This window comes from Alligator sinensis, unplaced genomic scaffold (genome assembly GCF_000455745.1).
Source record: "Alligator sinensis unplaced genomic scaffold, ASM45574v1 scaffold50_1, whole genome shotgun sequence".
NCBI classification, from domain to species: domain Eukaryota; kingdom Metazoa; phylum Chordata; order Crocodylia; family Alligatoridae; genus Alligator; species Alligator sinensis.
This window is the reverse complement of record NW_005842059.1, coordinates 2,320-15,996: the sequence shown is the minus strand read 5'-3', so window position 1 is coordinate 15,996 and position 13,677 is coordinate 2,320. Positions and strand designations below refer to the sequence as shown.

The window sequence follows — 13,677 nt, the reverse complement described above, 5'->3', positions numbered from 1 at the left end:
TCCCTACACTCGAAGACCATCAGTCTGAATGTGCAATGCTACAAGCACAATAGCAGTTTCTGCAACGGGGCACTCCGAGATGCAGGCCATTGGCTCCTGAAGTCTACTACATACACGCGACTCAGTTTCCATTGGTGCCATTTCACTGTTTGAACCTGAATGTGCATCGTGGCCTGAGGCATAATCCTTCCTAGGGTGTTAGTGATGCAAGGAAACCAAATCCAAATGGCCTGTACCACAAAATATGAAATCCTCAAAAAGCTGTGCTGGACATTGGACAGTCAAGTTGTACGTATCACTGCTATACTAGGAACCCACTTCTAGCAGAGGTAAGGATCACAGACATTTGATTATGACCCAGCATACAGGTGGAATCAGCACAGGACATGAATTTATACTAACACAAATCATGACACCTGGCAACCTGCAATATCAGTGTGCGTGACTCAGCCCGTGAGTGCTTAGGCAAATAAATAGCCGATGCAAGAATGAGCATGATTGTGAAAGTGTCTCAGGAGACCTCCTCACATACTTGCCTTTAATCTCTTCTATTCTTATCTATAGTCCATTTGAATCCCTCTTTCCTCCATGGCCAAAACTGTAGGGTCACTTCATTGCTAATTGGGATAAGTGGTGAGAGATGGATTAGTTGTCTGGAACAGCACCCGGTGCAAAAAAAAAAAAAAAAATCAGTCGTTTGTGTTCTCACTATCACATCAGAAGGGCAAAAACTTCTCCAAAAGAGACTCTTTTGAAAGAGCTCTTCACAAAACAAGGAAAACCCCTGCAGCACAATTTTTAAATACGATTTATAGTTTCAATTCCATGTTCCAGCATGTCAGATACTTAGACCAGAAGAGTCCATGTTAAAGGAAGAGCCAGCAGCAACTTCTATATTTAGAGTTGCTTAACACTTTCCGTTATTAGGAGATTCCTGAAGCTGGGGGGAGGTTGTGTGCGTGCACATAAGTTAACACCTCCACTATAGCAGAGCTTTGAAAATCAAGATGATAGAACTTAATCATACAACTGGCGTTGTTTTAACCTTGGAAGAAGTGCCTTCAGTTTAATGTAGTTTCATGTATTAATTATATCTGAAAACATTTACCCCTAAGCGATTACAGGTAAAATATTCAAATTGCCTTGGAAGTGTTCATATTCGGAAGACAAACAAGGTTCTTTAGGCGAATCTGATATCTTTTTATTAGACCAACTTAAATAGTTGGCAAAAATTTTTAAGCAAGCTTTCATATTCTGAATCGACTTCCACCGCAAAAAGTAAAAGAACCCCAATTAAGAAGTGCAAATAAATGATGTTTACTTCAGCTGCCGAGTCAATTGGAAAGAAGTCCCTCCAACCCTGCCAAAGCAAACCATCCCCTCCTTGTGCGCGGGAGACCGACAGAAGGATGTCCTGAAAGAAAGCCCTGCATCAACTTTTTCAGCAAGTACAACATTGCCAGGTCAGATGGTCTGACGTCACTCAGTAGGAGATGAAAGCCGGTTAATTAGGAGCTTGGCACTGATGACATCTTGAGGAAAAAAAAAAAGGCCCTCCCCCATCTAAACCATCTTCAACCTCATGCTGTAAGCCAAGCCAAATATAAAGAGAAAAGCAACCACACTGGGAGAATACACCCCCACAAGCCTGCAGTTAGTAGCCTGGCCTAAATAAACTGCTCAGCTCTACTAAGCGACTTGGACAGAAACATCATTACAACAACCCATGTGCGTTTTTAAAAAAAAAGGGTCTGATCCTGCAAACGTTCACACAGAGCATCCCCTTGACCTCTCTGGGGCAGACTCCCCAAAGAAGTTATTCTGGTTGTTTGCAGAACTGAGACCTGAGCCTTTGTGAAAACAATACTCTCCCTCCATGCACAATTCATTCATTTGTTCCACTCTATGCTCCCAAAAAACAGTTTGGGAAACAAGAAAAAAAAAACAGGGATACCTATTTTTTTAAACCCGCTATCTCAAGAAGGGCAGAAGGCTCAAGTAAGTGCATTTCACACCGTGTGAGAGTGTCCACTACTAATGGCAGGTGAGGGTCTTTGAGATGCGATATCTTTTATTAGACCAACTGAGTAGTTGGAAAAAAGTTTTTTGCAAGCTTTCGGGCGCAATCGCCCTTCATCAGGCATAGGGAGTCTTGGCTGTTCTGAGGCTCCAAGGAATAAGAGAAGCTAAAGCATTACTAATGCTTATTTGGCACCTTGGAGACTAACTGGTTCAGGGAGGTATAAGTTTTCATAGGCAACAGTGCACTTGAGCAGATGTAGGCTGTTGCCTACAAAAACTAATCCCTCTCTGAACCAGATAATCTAAGGTGTCACCCTTCCCTGCCTCTGCCTAACTAACTCTCAGTAATGCATATTTGGTATATACTGGCCATTGCTATGGAGTACTGACTGGCCACAAACTGAATTACCCTGCTCATCACTAGAGATGCTGGATGCCTATTCCAGACCCTTTGTGTAAGGCAAAAAGGCCAGAGCAAAGGGGCCCTTGGGTGGGGGAGGCGTTCTGGCTCCATCCCGAGGAAAACTCCTAAAGGCAGTCCTCCGTGCCAGAGGATGGGGGTAGCTCGTCAGGAGCAGGGCTGCACTGCACGGATTCAGGGTATTGCTGCATCCGACAGCAGCTAGGAACAAGCCCGTAACGCCAGCCTCCAAAGGCCAGAACATCACAACGGTGACGTAAGGATCAAATCAGGCCCCACATCCCCCGAGGCTACAAGTTCTGTGCTGTTACTCCTCCAGTTACAGCCCAGACACTCACCCTGCTGCCTTCACGACAAGCTTAGGCACGTTAGTGGGACAGCGTTAAAGAAGCTGGCACTGGCAATGGTCCGACGGAGGGTTTCTCTTTATAGAGTTGCAACCCATGCCCCGCAACAGTGCTCTTACTTAAAGGAACAGGGAGTGAGGAACAGGGAGTGAGCACTACTTCAAAACCTCGGTAATCATCTAGGAAAGCCTCAGGAGCAGAAAAACAACATGCAACACCCCATGAACACATGGATTCAGTTCACTGCTCTGCACAGCTACCGTATACAGCCTCTTATGTGTCTTAGTGAAAACCTTTGAAGGACATGCAATGTAAAAAAGTATGAAAAACTGTTCGACTGACTTTGCGGGTACAATTACATGGAGCAAACTCAGTGGCAAGAAAATAGTTTTAACTCTCAAATTACCTTCAAGGTAGCACATGCCCTGGAAATTCACATCCCTCTTAGAACTGAAATTCATGTACAAAAAGAGTTTTTATTTTGTTTTAAATCTACTCCAAATGGAGGGACAACACAGATACGTACCTCTGAGAAGACAAAACCAGACACCGTCTCCCAAAGTGACCCGTGGATAGTTACACAGGCTGTAGGTGTGCTGGAGAATGTTTCTGGTTATTAAATTTTATGTGCCTCCATTCAATGCATCACATTATATAGGCCTCTCTTTGCAATTAACCTCTAAAACACAAATTAAATATTAATGGACACATGCCAATTATGATTATGAGAAACAATAAGAGGATCATAAACTAAATAATGCAGATAAAATAATGATATATTTTCACATGGCCAAACTATTGTATTTTAATTAAAATAAAATAAAAAATCATTACCACAAAAAGGTGGTACCTTCAAATGTTTTTAATCCAAAAAATGTACTAAACAAAAATCTCTACTTTTACAACATCATGACAAATCTCAAGGCTCCCAAGCAAAATCAGTCCCAATGCATTTTTTTTTAGCTTTCTAAATGAGATGCATGCCCGGAGCTACAATATTAGTCAAAACCAGACAGATCTCTTTACTCAGAGTTTCCTTCATTTTCAACAGGATATTTTCAGTCTCTAGATCTTTTCTATTGCCTGTAATCAACTATAATATAAGTTTATTTAAATTTCTTCAGCGCTAATGTTTCCTTCCTTCCCCCAACCTCCCCACATAGTATGTTGCAATCATTATCTAACAAATAACTTTAAAAAAACCCTACACCATAAGTAAAACAGTAATACTTCAGTGTATTTATTATAATGGGTCAGATCTTTGACATTCAAATAATTTAGGGCCAAATTTTCTGATCCTTACTCAAGCAAAATATCTCACTGCTTTAAAAACATAGGTGCTGGTTTCCCAAGAAAATCTCCAAGGCTGATTTTTAGAAATTTCTAAGGCCAGATAACATTAGTTAAAAATGTTTAGCCTCAGAAGCACCAGCTGCTTGATGACTAAATTGTTAAGCACTAGATGAGTTATGCATCTCAACGAGGAGGAAACAAGACTTCAGATTCAAACGGTTTAAGAATTTCACGTTTCACATGACAATGGGAAATACTGTTTGCAAATAAATCAGAATGATGGTAATATCCAGTTGTTCCTGTTACCTGAAATTAGAATGAAGGCTCATTAAATATGAATATATTTCAGAGAATGCAGAGGCACTGCACCATATTGATGAAAGCCTCATTAAATTTTCAATGATATAGCAGGCTCTCTATGTGTGGGGCGTTGGGGGTTAGAACTCTATTTTTCCAATCAATTTGGCATTTTTTCCCCACTCTTCTTTTATAAAGGCATCTGGATTTTAACAAACTTATTGGACCAACTGGAGCTCACAGCAGGAACAACAGTGGTCCATTATGTCTAAAAGCTATTCTTTTCAAAATGTGTTTGCCCTTTATAATGGACTATAATATGAAATGTCAAGTACGCAAAATAACAAGGGATTACTACAAAGTTACAACCGATCTTCGAAGTTGTTCCCTTGCAGAAACTGCAGACTCTGTTAACAATCAACTCAGCGGGCTTTGAATTGACCAAAGTAACAAATACAACATAATGGAAAAATACAAAATGAAATGAAAAAGGAAACACAAGTACACACTTACAGTGAACACCCGCAATGGAGTCAGCTTCTACAGCACCAAAAGAAAAACTATAATCAGAGCGTGAAGTTTTCTAGCCAAGATAATCAAAGTAGAACTGCTTTTTTTTTAAATCAAGAAACCAAAAAAAGCAAACAGACCTGTTACAGAGAACACAGGACTTCCCATTTAAACAGGACCCTACTGCAATTAAAATCCTGTCAAATAATTACCTCCTCCTTACACAGGTAAGGTGCGCACAGAGACTGGTGTTAAAAGCAACTACGTGAAATGTTCCTGAGATAGGAAGTGTTATATAATTCAGGTGGCCTGAGCAACCCGAGTTCAGCTCATTTGTGTGAATACATAAGGATCAAATCTTTAATTATGTAAACTCTTTTTCCCCTCCACAGGACTCAGTGGATAGGATGGCTGTTGCTCCACTAAGGAGCACATATGTGGTATCATTTTTTCTTGGTTGTTCGATGTGGGCCCCTTGCCTCATTTCTAGTGCATTATTCCAACCCTGCGGAGAATACACCGTTATTAATTCATCAGCAGCTTTTCTATGCTTTGTTACTTCAGTATCTAGGCGTCTCCCAAATATTAATCGCTCCCCCTATACCGTTTCTTGAAGACGGAGATTAAGAGCTATAGCAAGAAGGATTTCTGAGTACCCAACCGAAGGGAGGGTGCGCAGGATGTTGGTGTACTTTGTATTATACAGAGTTTCCTAACTTCAAAGTGTTTCTCCCATTGACCTCAGTTGCATTTATGAAAGCTGTTACACCAAGGGTCTCAGATTAGGTACTCCAAGAATGAACCCTCCCACAAGTAGCCACTAACTTAGTTGAAGTAACTTGATCAACACCATGCAGCACTTCCACTGCACAGGCTCAAGACTGCAAGGGTGTTGTTACATGTGCTGCAGGGATGGGGGGCACTTTAACTAGAGCGGCTCCAAGAGCTGTTCTAATTAAAGTACCCAGAGTTTCTCATGCAGCAGTGTCCCTGCGCTTCAAAATGGCAGTCGGGATGTTTTATCTCAAGCTCAAACAAGCTTTAGTTAAAGCACCCCTGCCGCTATTTTAAAGCGCAAGGACGCTGATGCACGAGACAGAGGCTGGCTGGAGCACACTAATTAGCACACTCCATCAGACTCAATTAATCGAATCTGCTCTGACACGCTGTAATTACAGCACATCGGAGCCGTCTCCACACTCGTGTGCAGGCACCCTAAGTCCATCCCAGCTGTGGAAGGAGGAGTAGTACACTGCTGGTAACAGCATTTCCTCCAAGTCTGACCCTTTCTTCCCCCTCCCATCAATTCCAGTCTTACGTCCTTCACCCTGCCTACCCTGAGCCCCTCATCCCAGTCCCATTCTCCTTGCCTACCAATACACAGCCTCCATGCTGGGAACCACATGGTGCTGGCCAGGGCAGGCTGAAGCTGGAGCAGTGCAGGGATGGGAAGTGGCGGTGGGTAGAAAACGGCGGCAGCAATGGTAGGTGGGCACATGGGAGGCAAAAGTAGGGAAGCAGCGGGGGAAGACCAGCAGTGGCGGCAGGGAAGTGGCAGTGGTGTTGGGGGGTGGAAGTGTGGTAGGTAGGTCCATCGTGCAAGGCTCGCATGCAGTCCACCTGAGCTGTGCACCTCTGGGAAGAGCCCCGCGCAATGGAGCTGGAGCCCTGGCCCCACTCACTGCTACCCACAGGTGATGGGAAACAGCAGGGAGCTCCGCACGAAGAAGCTGGGTGGCCTCCGCCCCTCTCCCTGCCGAGCCCCATGACCTATACCGCCGGCTTCATCACACAGTGCTCAGTGGGGCTGGCCCTGCACGCTGCCACCACCTGCAGCCCCGCGGGGACTAGGGTGGGAGCACAGGCAGCTGAATGCTATGGGGCCAGGTGGGCTGGCCTGTCTCACTGCCACTACACTCAGCTCTAGGGACTGGCACACTTCAGGGACTCTGAGGACCTGCCCCTCCACACACCCCCGGCCCTTCCCCCAAACACACCCATACCCTCCCACACACAACCCCACACCCTCCCACAGCCCCCAATCCAACCACATACCCCACACCCACCTCCCCACTCTCCCTACACCCCCCCACTCCCCAACCCCACATGCCCCACACACAGTATACAAGAGTAGGACTATATTCTGAGCTATTATGCAATTGCCTCTAGATACGTTATGCAAACACACATAAACCAGGACAAAAATATTTTTAAATAAAATTTAAAATATTTACTTATTTTTATTTTTTGGAATAGGATTTGGGGTTTTTTTTCCAGTTTCAAGATGGCAGCACCCTCCCTCCCAAAAGGAGCACGCCCAGGGCAAAGGGAGGGACTTCCGGTGGCAAAGGTCAGGGGTTAGAGGTGGGACTTCTAGTCCCAAGAGGGCGACCAAGGGGTAGGGCATCCATCAAGGGGCGGAGCTACCCTTGCAGCCCTCGACAGCTGACCAAAACTCGTTAAGCGGTTCTCCAGCCAAAATAATTGCCCACCCCTGCTTAAGAAAGACAGCCTCCCAAGAGGCTGTCATTCAACTGTGAAAGAGCTGAACTCGATTTCTTCAAACTTTACCTGTCCAATCCTCCCGAAGTCCCACATGCAATACCACCACCACCAGACTACCAGTAACACACGCACCGAGATAAGAAACGCAGACAAACACAGAATTAAAAACACTCTGAAGGCACAGTATAAATTCTTTGAATTCTAAAATTTCCTTCTGCATAGGTTGAGAGATTTTTTTCTTTATTAACTAACTTTGTTTTTAACTCTTATAGGCACTCTGGAGCAAACAAATCTCTCTTGAAAGACCTATATTTTCTTCTGTCTCCCACATACGCAGAATTATTACACTGACTCCATGGTGGGTATGAAACAAGAGTCCTGGGCTGATTTTTCAGGAGCATCTGGCAATGATGCATGCCCAACATGAGGGAGGAACACAGGGCTGAAGGGGCCTCTCAGGCCACTGTGTTCAGTCCCCTGCATTTGCAAGCAACCATTTATGCAAAGAGTCCTAAAATCTGTCCTCTCAAACCCTCATACATACCACAATCACAAGGACACGATGCCTACAAACAGACATTGCCTTTATCCCAGGATAAACCATTTTATCCCTAGACAAAATGCAGCCGGACAGATGTCCACGTCCACTGTCCTGGGATAAATCCTGAAAAAAAAAAGATTTCCGGATAGGAGGCAGTAACAGTTTACGGGGGATACTACAGCATTAGCACAACTAGGTGTGCAAACAGCTACATGTGATTCACAAGATAAACCCAGGATTTAACAGGAAACTACAGTGTCAAAATCATCCTGACCTGCTGTGGGCTTTCTGAGCTCTTTTCCACAATAAAAACACAAGTGAAAGCCAAGAGCTGCTATTTTCTGAGGGATTCCTTGAGCCTGCCAAAGTCAAGAACCACTTACCTACGGCATTGAAACCAGCAGTGGTGGATCTGGCCCTTGCAGAATGGCACAAACCCTTTTCACTTAAAAAAATAAAATAATAATAATAACCCTCTGCTCCATCAGTTTTGAGCCTATTAGGACAGCAATTAGAGAAGCCTCATTGGATGCACTTACCCCCTAATGAATCCTGGGAAGTAAATATAACAGGGTGCAAGGGAGACTACAGAGTCCCCACGGGAGACCTTTATGAGCAGATGCCTCCCCAAGTGAGGAGAAGTGAGGTCTTGAAAAGTATAAATGACTTGTTATGCCGCCGTCTCCATTTCAGAGCCATATCAACAGAGGGAGAGAGAAAAATTAACCCGCTTCCCCCAGGGCAAAAAAAAAAAAAAAGGAAAAATAATTTAAGCCTCTAATAAAGATCCCAGCCATGCTGCAAGGAGTCTCCTGGGGAAGACTGGAAAATTGATAGCACCAGAACAAGTTCACAAGGTGCCCTATAAGATCTGTTAGCCAGGAAACCAAGTTGCTAGTCTGCTGGAAGAGTGTTCCTCTAGGCCTGTGGCCCTTTCTCCCAAGGGTGCCCCCTCCCATTAAACATGGGGCAGAAGCCTGGTTGGCACAGCAGAAGGTTGGTACAACAGACCTTGCACTTCAGAGAGGTCTTTTCAACGCTGGGCACCTCCGCATCCACTCTCTTTGGAGCTAGGGGTCACAAGAAGCCTGGCTTTTCAGAGAAGGGCCTGTATGAACCAGTTTCCCTTCCAATCAAGAAATAAAGGAGGTCTGCACACAGGGGGTGATGGGGCTGGATGACTGGACCAGCCCTGCTATTAATTACCTTTTCTATACACAGCTTTCGTGCCTGATTGTCCGGGGCCATATGGTACATTTTACAGCCAACAGTAAATTTCCTTCCCCAATCCTGTTTGCGGTAACAATCTTAATGTTCTTTTAATACACTTTTTGGTGGATGCATTTCCTTTCCTTTTTATGTAAGTAAAGCAGTAGGGTACTTTAAACCTGCCTACTAAAACTCAGTGCAAGCAATGAAATCCAAGCAGGCCAAGTAAAAAAAAAAAACAAACCAGTCACGGTCTCGAATGAAGCTAGGTGAATGAAAACACCACTGGCCAGCACACATCCAGTCTCTGCACATTTCGAAACCACATGAAGAACCATCCGAGCAACCAGGAATAGTCACGTGCGTGCAAGGGCTTTGGAAGGCAAGTCCGGAGACTAAACATTTAAAGAAAAGCAGAGCCATCAGCAGCCTTAGAAGCTAATACCGTGCAGAACTTCAAACCACCCATTCTAGCCTTGCTCGAGTCTCCCCCTAAAAAACAAAGGCCCTTTAGGCCAGCCATTTCATTTGTTAATCAAAAGATGGCCACCCTTTTTTTTATACGTATTTTTAAACATAAATTTAAAAGACTTTAATTGCTTAGATAAGACTAAGCGTTTCCATGTTAAGTCTTACCTTACAGCAGCTTTTAACTGCCAATTTGTTCTCTCATACCACGAGAGGAGAGATTTAGAAGGGAAAGGGCTATTTCAACCTTACTGTAATGCTAAACATACATACAGTTCCCCACTGAATCGCACTTTTGGTGATACTGGTCAAGCAGCCGTAACTAAGGGAAATAAAACATTCCCATGACATTAAAGGTTGGCTAGGATCCACCAAAGAAAGTTGCAGTGGAAGACTGACCTGCAGGGTACTTTGGTAAAGGCCCCTTGACTCCCCCACACTCACGTGACTGACCCTTATCTTATATCTCAGCCCCGTGTACTTCCCACCTGGGTCCCAATCCATGAGCACCCACAGACTTCAAAGGAGCCGAGTGCAGAGACCCACCCATGCACAGTGAATTACAGCATAAGGACCAGGACATTTGAACTATTATCAGTCCTGCTGATAGAGCCATGCAGGATGTAATGACTTTGCGCAAGAGGGTCAAAGAGCAGTAGACAAGCTTAATTCAGAACTTCCTTAACTGTGTTACTATAAATTGTGTTTAATTACTTCCTTTCTCCTTTACCCTCATGATCAGATCAGCAGCCTCAGTGTCAAAGCTGACACCTGGCCCTCCAACTTCTAGACCAAGTTTTACTTGGATAGCATTTGAAACTACTAAATCAGTGGGGGGCAATCTTTTTGACAGGTATGCCTCAAATTAAGCCCAATCTGCTGCTCTGCCTTCTGCTCCATGCCCGGTGCTCCCTGCCTGACCTGTTGCTCTTCTTTCTGCTCCCTGCCTTACCTGTGATACCCGTAGCCTTCCTGATCTGCCACATACCACACTCAGAGGCTGCCTATCCCATTTGTGGCACATGTGCCATGGGTTGGCCACCCCGTACTAAATTATTAACCCTTCAAAAGAGGATTATAACATAGACTTGATAATAGAAGAGCAACAGTAAATGACTGGACACTAAGAAAGAAAAAAAGCCAGCTGTGTATACTGTTAACATAAGAAGTCCACAATCACAACAAAAGCCAGGAAAGTTCAGATATCAGAAATCCACAGTGACTTTCACTTTACTCCTTGGCTTGTATGTTTTAAAGCAGGGAAGTGTTACAGAGAAGTGTCAAACTAAAATGTGCTGGCTTGTTCTGGAAGTGACAAGGAACCTGTACAGCCTTGAAGGCTTTAAGCAGGGGGTGCATGATCACCGAAGCTGCTACCCTCTGCTTTCTGCTCCGTGCTCCCTGCCCATGTCCTATAGAAAGGGAGCTTTCCTTCCATAGCTATAAGATATGGAAGGCATGTGTATTCTGGGCATACCACCTTTGTCTGCACTAGGCTGCTGATCTGTTAACTAGTATGCACCTTCCAAAACTTGCTGTAGATGAGGTCTGTGTCTCTTTTCCCCTCCAGCTGTTTGGTGGATCAGCAGCAAGTGAAAGTAAAAAGCAGACCTCCCTTCCTCCTACAGCTTCACCACAACTTCAGTGCCTATAGCTAGCATTCTTCTGGAAAAAAATAAATCCTAATCAAAGCAAGGAGCAGAGCAGCAATATCCTAAACCCAGAGAGGCTACAGACAGAAGCAAAAACACCACTTTCCAAAAGCAGAAATTGCTATGGCCCAGAACCTCAAAGACTTTGGTACCTAAGCCCCATTGAAATCCATGGGCGTTCAGTACCTAAGGTTTGTGGATCTAGGCCCACTTCCCACTGCCCAAATCTAGCACGCTCTCTTGATACCATGATTATCCAAGGACACTTGAGACTCCCCAGTTCATCACCTTTCATCCAAACATGATCTGAGAATTGTTGCAACAGGGATTTTGGCATTCTTTGACAGCAGTTATAAATAGGAGTTTTACTTGGTTTGGGTTTCAACTACCTGGGAATGCACATTTTTTTCCAACTATTTGAGTTGGTCTAATAAAAGATATCAGATTTACTCAAAGGACCTTGTCTGCCTATCTTATTCTGAGAGCTTTCAGGACAGCTGAGGTCAACAGATGCATTCCCACTAACAGTCTCTAGATATGGTCGTACAGGTACGCGCAAACTGGTCTGAGGTACCCTTCAAAGCTCAAGCATTTACCTGGGCCTTTATTGGAGGTGTGCAGTGGTGTATACATATACTCTGCTATAGGGAGGAATATCATATTTAGTTAAAGATTTGCCATGGTGATTACAGAGAGACCAGTTCTGTGACCTTTACCTCGTGTTAACAGCATGGCATTTATTTGGTTGGGTAAGTGTTCCCCAGCATTGCCGAATGAAGCCTATACTGTTTATATCTGTACAAATCCTTATAGGCAGAGACTGGTCACTTGTTCTTTTTCACTGAAGAAAATAAACTGATGCATTGTTTTAAAAAGCTACATATGTGCATCTAACATCACTGAATGCAAAAAAATTAATGCATTCCACACTCATTCGTGCTTTTACAGAAGCAGTATAGAAAAAAATACCACATCTGAGATCTGCAAGCAATAACCAAGTGCATTACAGCTGTGTCAGGGTGTTTGCTGCGGCATCTCATTCTGCACAAGTCCAGAACAGGATTTTCATTCATTTATATTTTAATTTCCCAGCCAAACTTCTGCCAACACAGCATGTTTTCCTTTTTCAGGGCAACGCATGTGATGAAGCTTTAAGTTAGTTGCAGCTTCTTTAAAACAATCAAACTGCCACATAAAAAGCCTCAGGAGGGGGAGGGGGGACAAAACCAAACCTGACTGATGCTGTAAAGAATAGGAAATGCTTTTTTTTTTTCTAAACTTTCTTTTTCCCAAGCTCATCAGGAAGCGGCTCTGGATGGGATCCTGCTCTTGAAATCTTCCAAGCACAGCAATTGCACGGCTTCTCTTGGCAGCCTGCGCCAACGCCTGACCACCCTCAGAGTCAGGAACACCCCCTGCTTTCCAACCTCAACTTCCCCTGCTGCAACTTGGGTCCATCGCTCCTCGCCCCGTCTCCTCCAGTCACGGAGAAAAACCTGTCTCCATCCTCTGTGTCATCGCTCTTCAGGCATCAGAAGGCTAGTCAAGCCCCTGCAACCCAAACTCTTTCAGCCTTTCCCAGTCCCATGCAGGATGGCCCAAAACACCACCCCGTGCACAAGAAATGCCCCCCAAACCCTCCCCCCCAAGCAAACACCCTGGCACAAAATGATTCACCAGCAACCACCCTAGCACAAAATGTCCACCCCCAACCCAACACCCTGGCACAAAGTGATGCCCCAGCAAACACCCTGGCACAAAATACCCCTCCCCAGCAAACACCCTGGCACAAAATGTTCGCCCAGCAAACACCCTGGCACAAAATACCCCTCCCCAGCAAACACCCTGGCACAAAATACCCCTCCCCAGCAAACACCCTGGCACAAAATGTCCCCCCCTCAGCAAACACCCTGGCACCAAATGCCCCCCGCAACAAACACCCTGGCACTAAATGCCCCTCCCCAGCAAACACCCTGGCAATAATGATTCAACAGCAACCACCCTGGCACAAAATGTCCACCCCCAACCCAACACCCTGGCACAAAGTGATGCCCCAGCAACCACCCTGGCACAAAATGATTCGCCAGTAAACACCCTGGCACAAAATGTCCCCCCCCAACAAACACCCTGGCACTAAATGTCCACCCTCAACCCAACACCCTGGCATAAAATGATTCACCAGCAACCACCCTGGCACTAAATGTCCCCGTCCCCCCACAGAGACGCTGACACTAAGCGATGGCAGCACGCAGGAGGGAAGCCCCTGCCCTGCCCCTGGGCCCACCCCGCGCTCGGGGGCAGCGCCGCACTCACAGCGTGTGCCCGCAGACATTGACCATGAGCTTGAGGGACGGGTTGCGGTATTTGGTGGTCTTGCAGCGCGGGCAGCCCTGGTCGTCCATGCCGCCGCCG

The 13,677-nt window shown here is 45.1% G+C and overlaps 1 protein-coding gene across 2 annotated transcripts in view; it reads right to left on the bottom strand.

Moving 5' to 3' along the window:
- The window catches only part of MNAT1 (MNAT1, CDK activating kinase assembly factor), a 152,639-nt gene extending 138,968 nt beyond the window's left edge, over nt 1-13,671 (bottom strand). For both annotated transcript variants that reach the window (XR_003093931.1, XM_006023067.2), the window contains exon 1: nt 13,579-13,671. Coding sequence is in view for 1 of the 2 variants with exons in the window: in XM_006023067.2 (XP_006023129.1) it covers nt 13,579-13,667 (89 nt within the window). In the remaining variant the exon portion in view is untranslated. The remainder of the gene's footprint in view (nt 1-13,578) is intronic.
- Between the last annotated feature and the right edge of the window lie 6 nt (nt 13,672-13,677).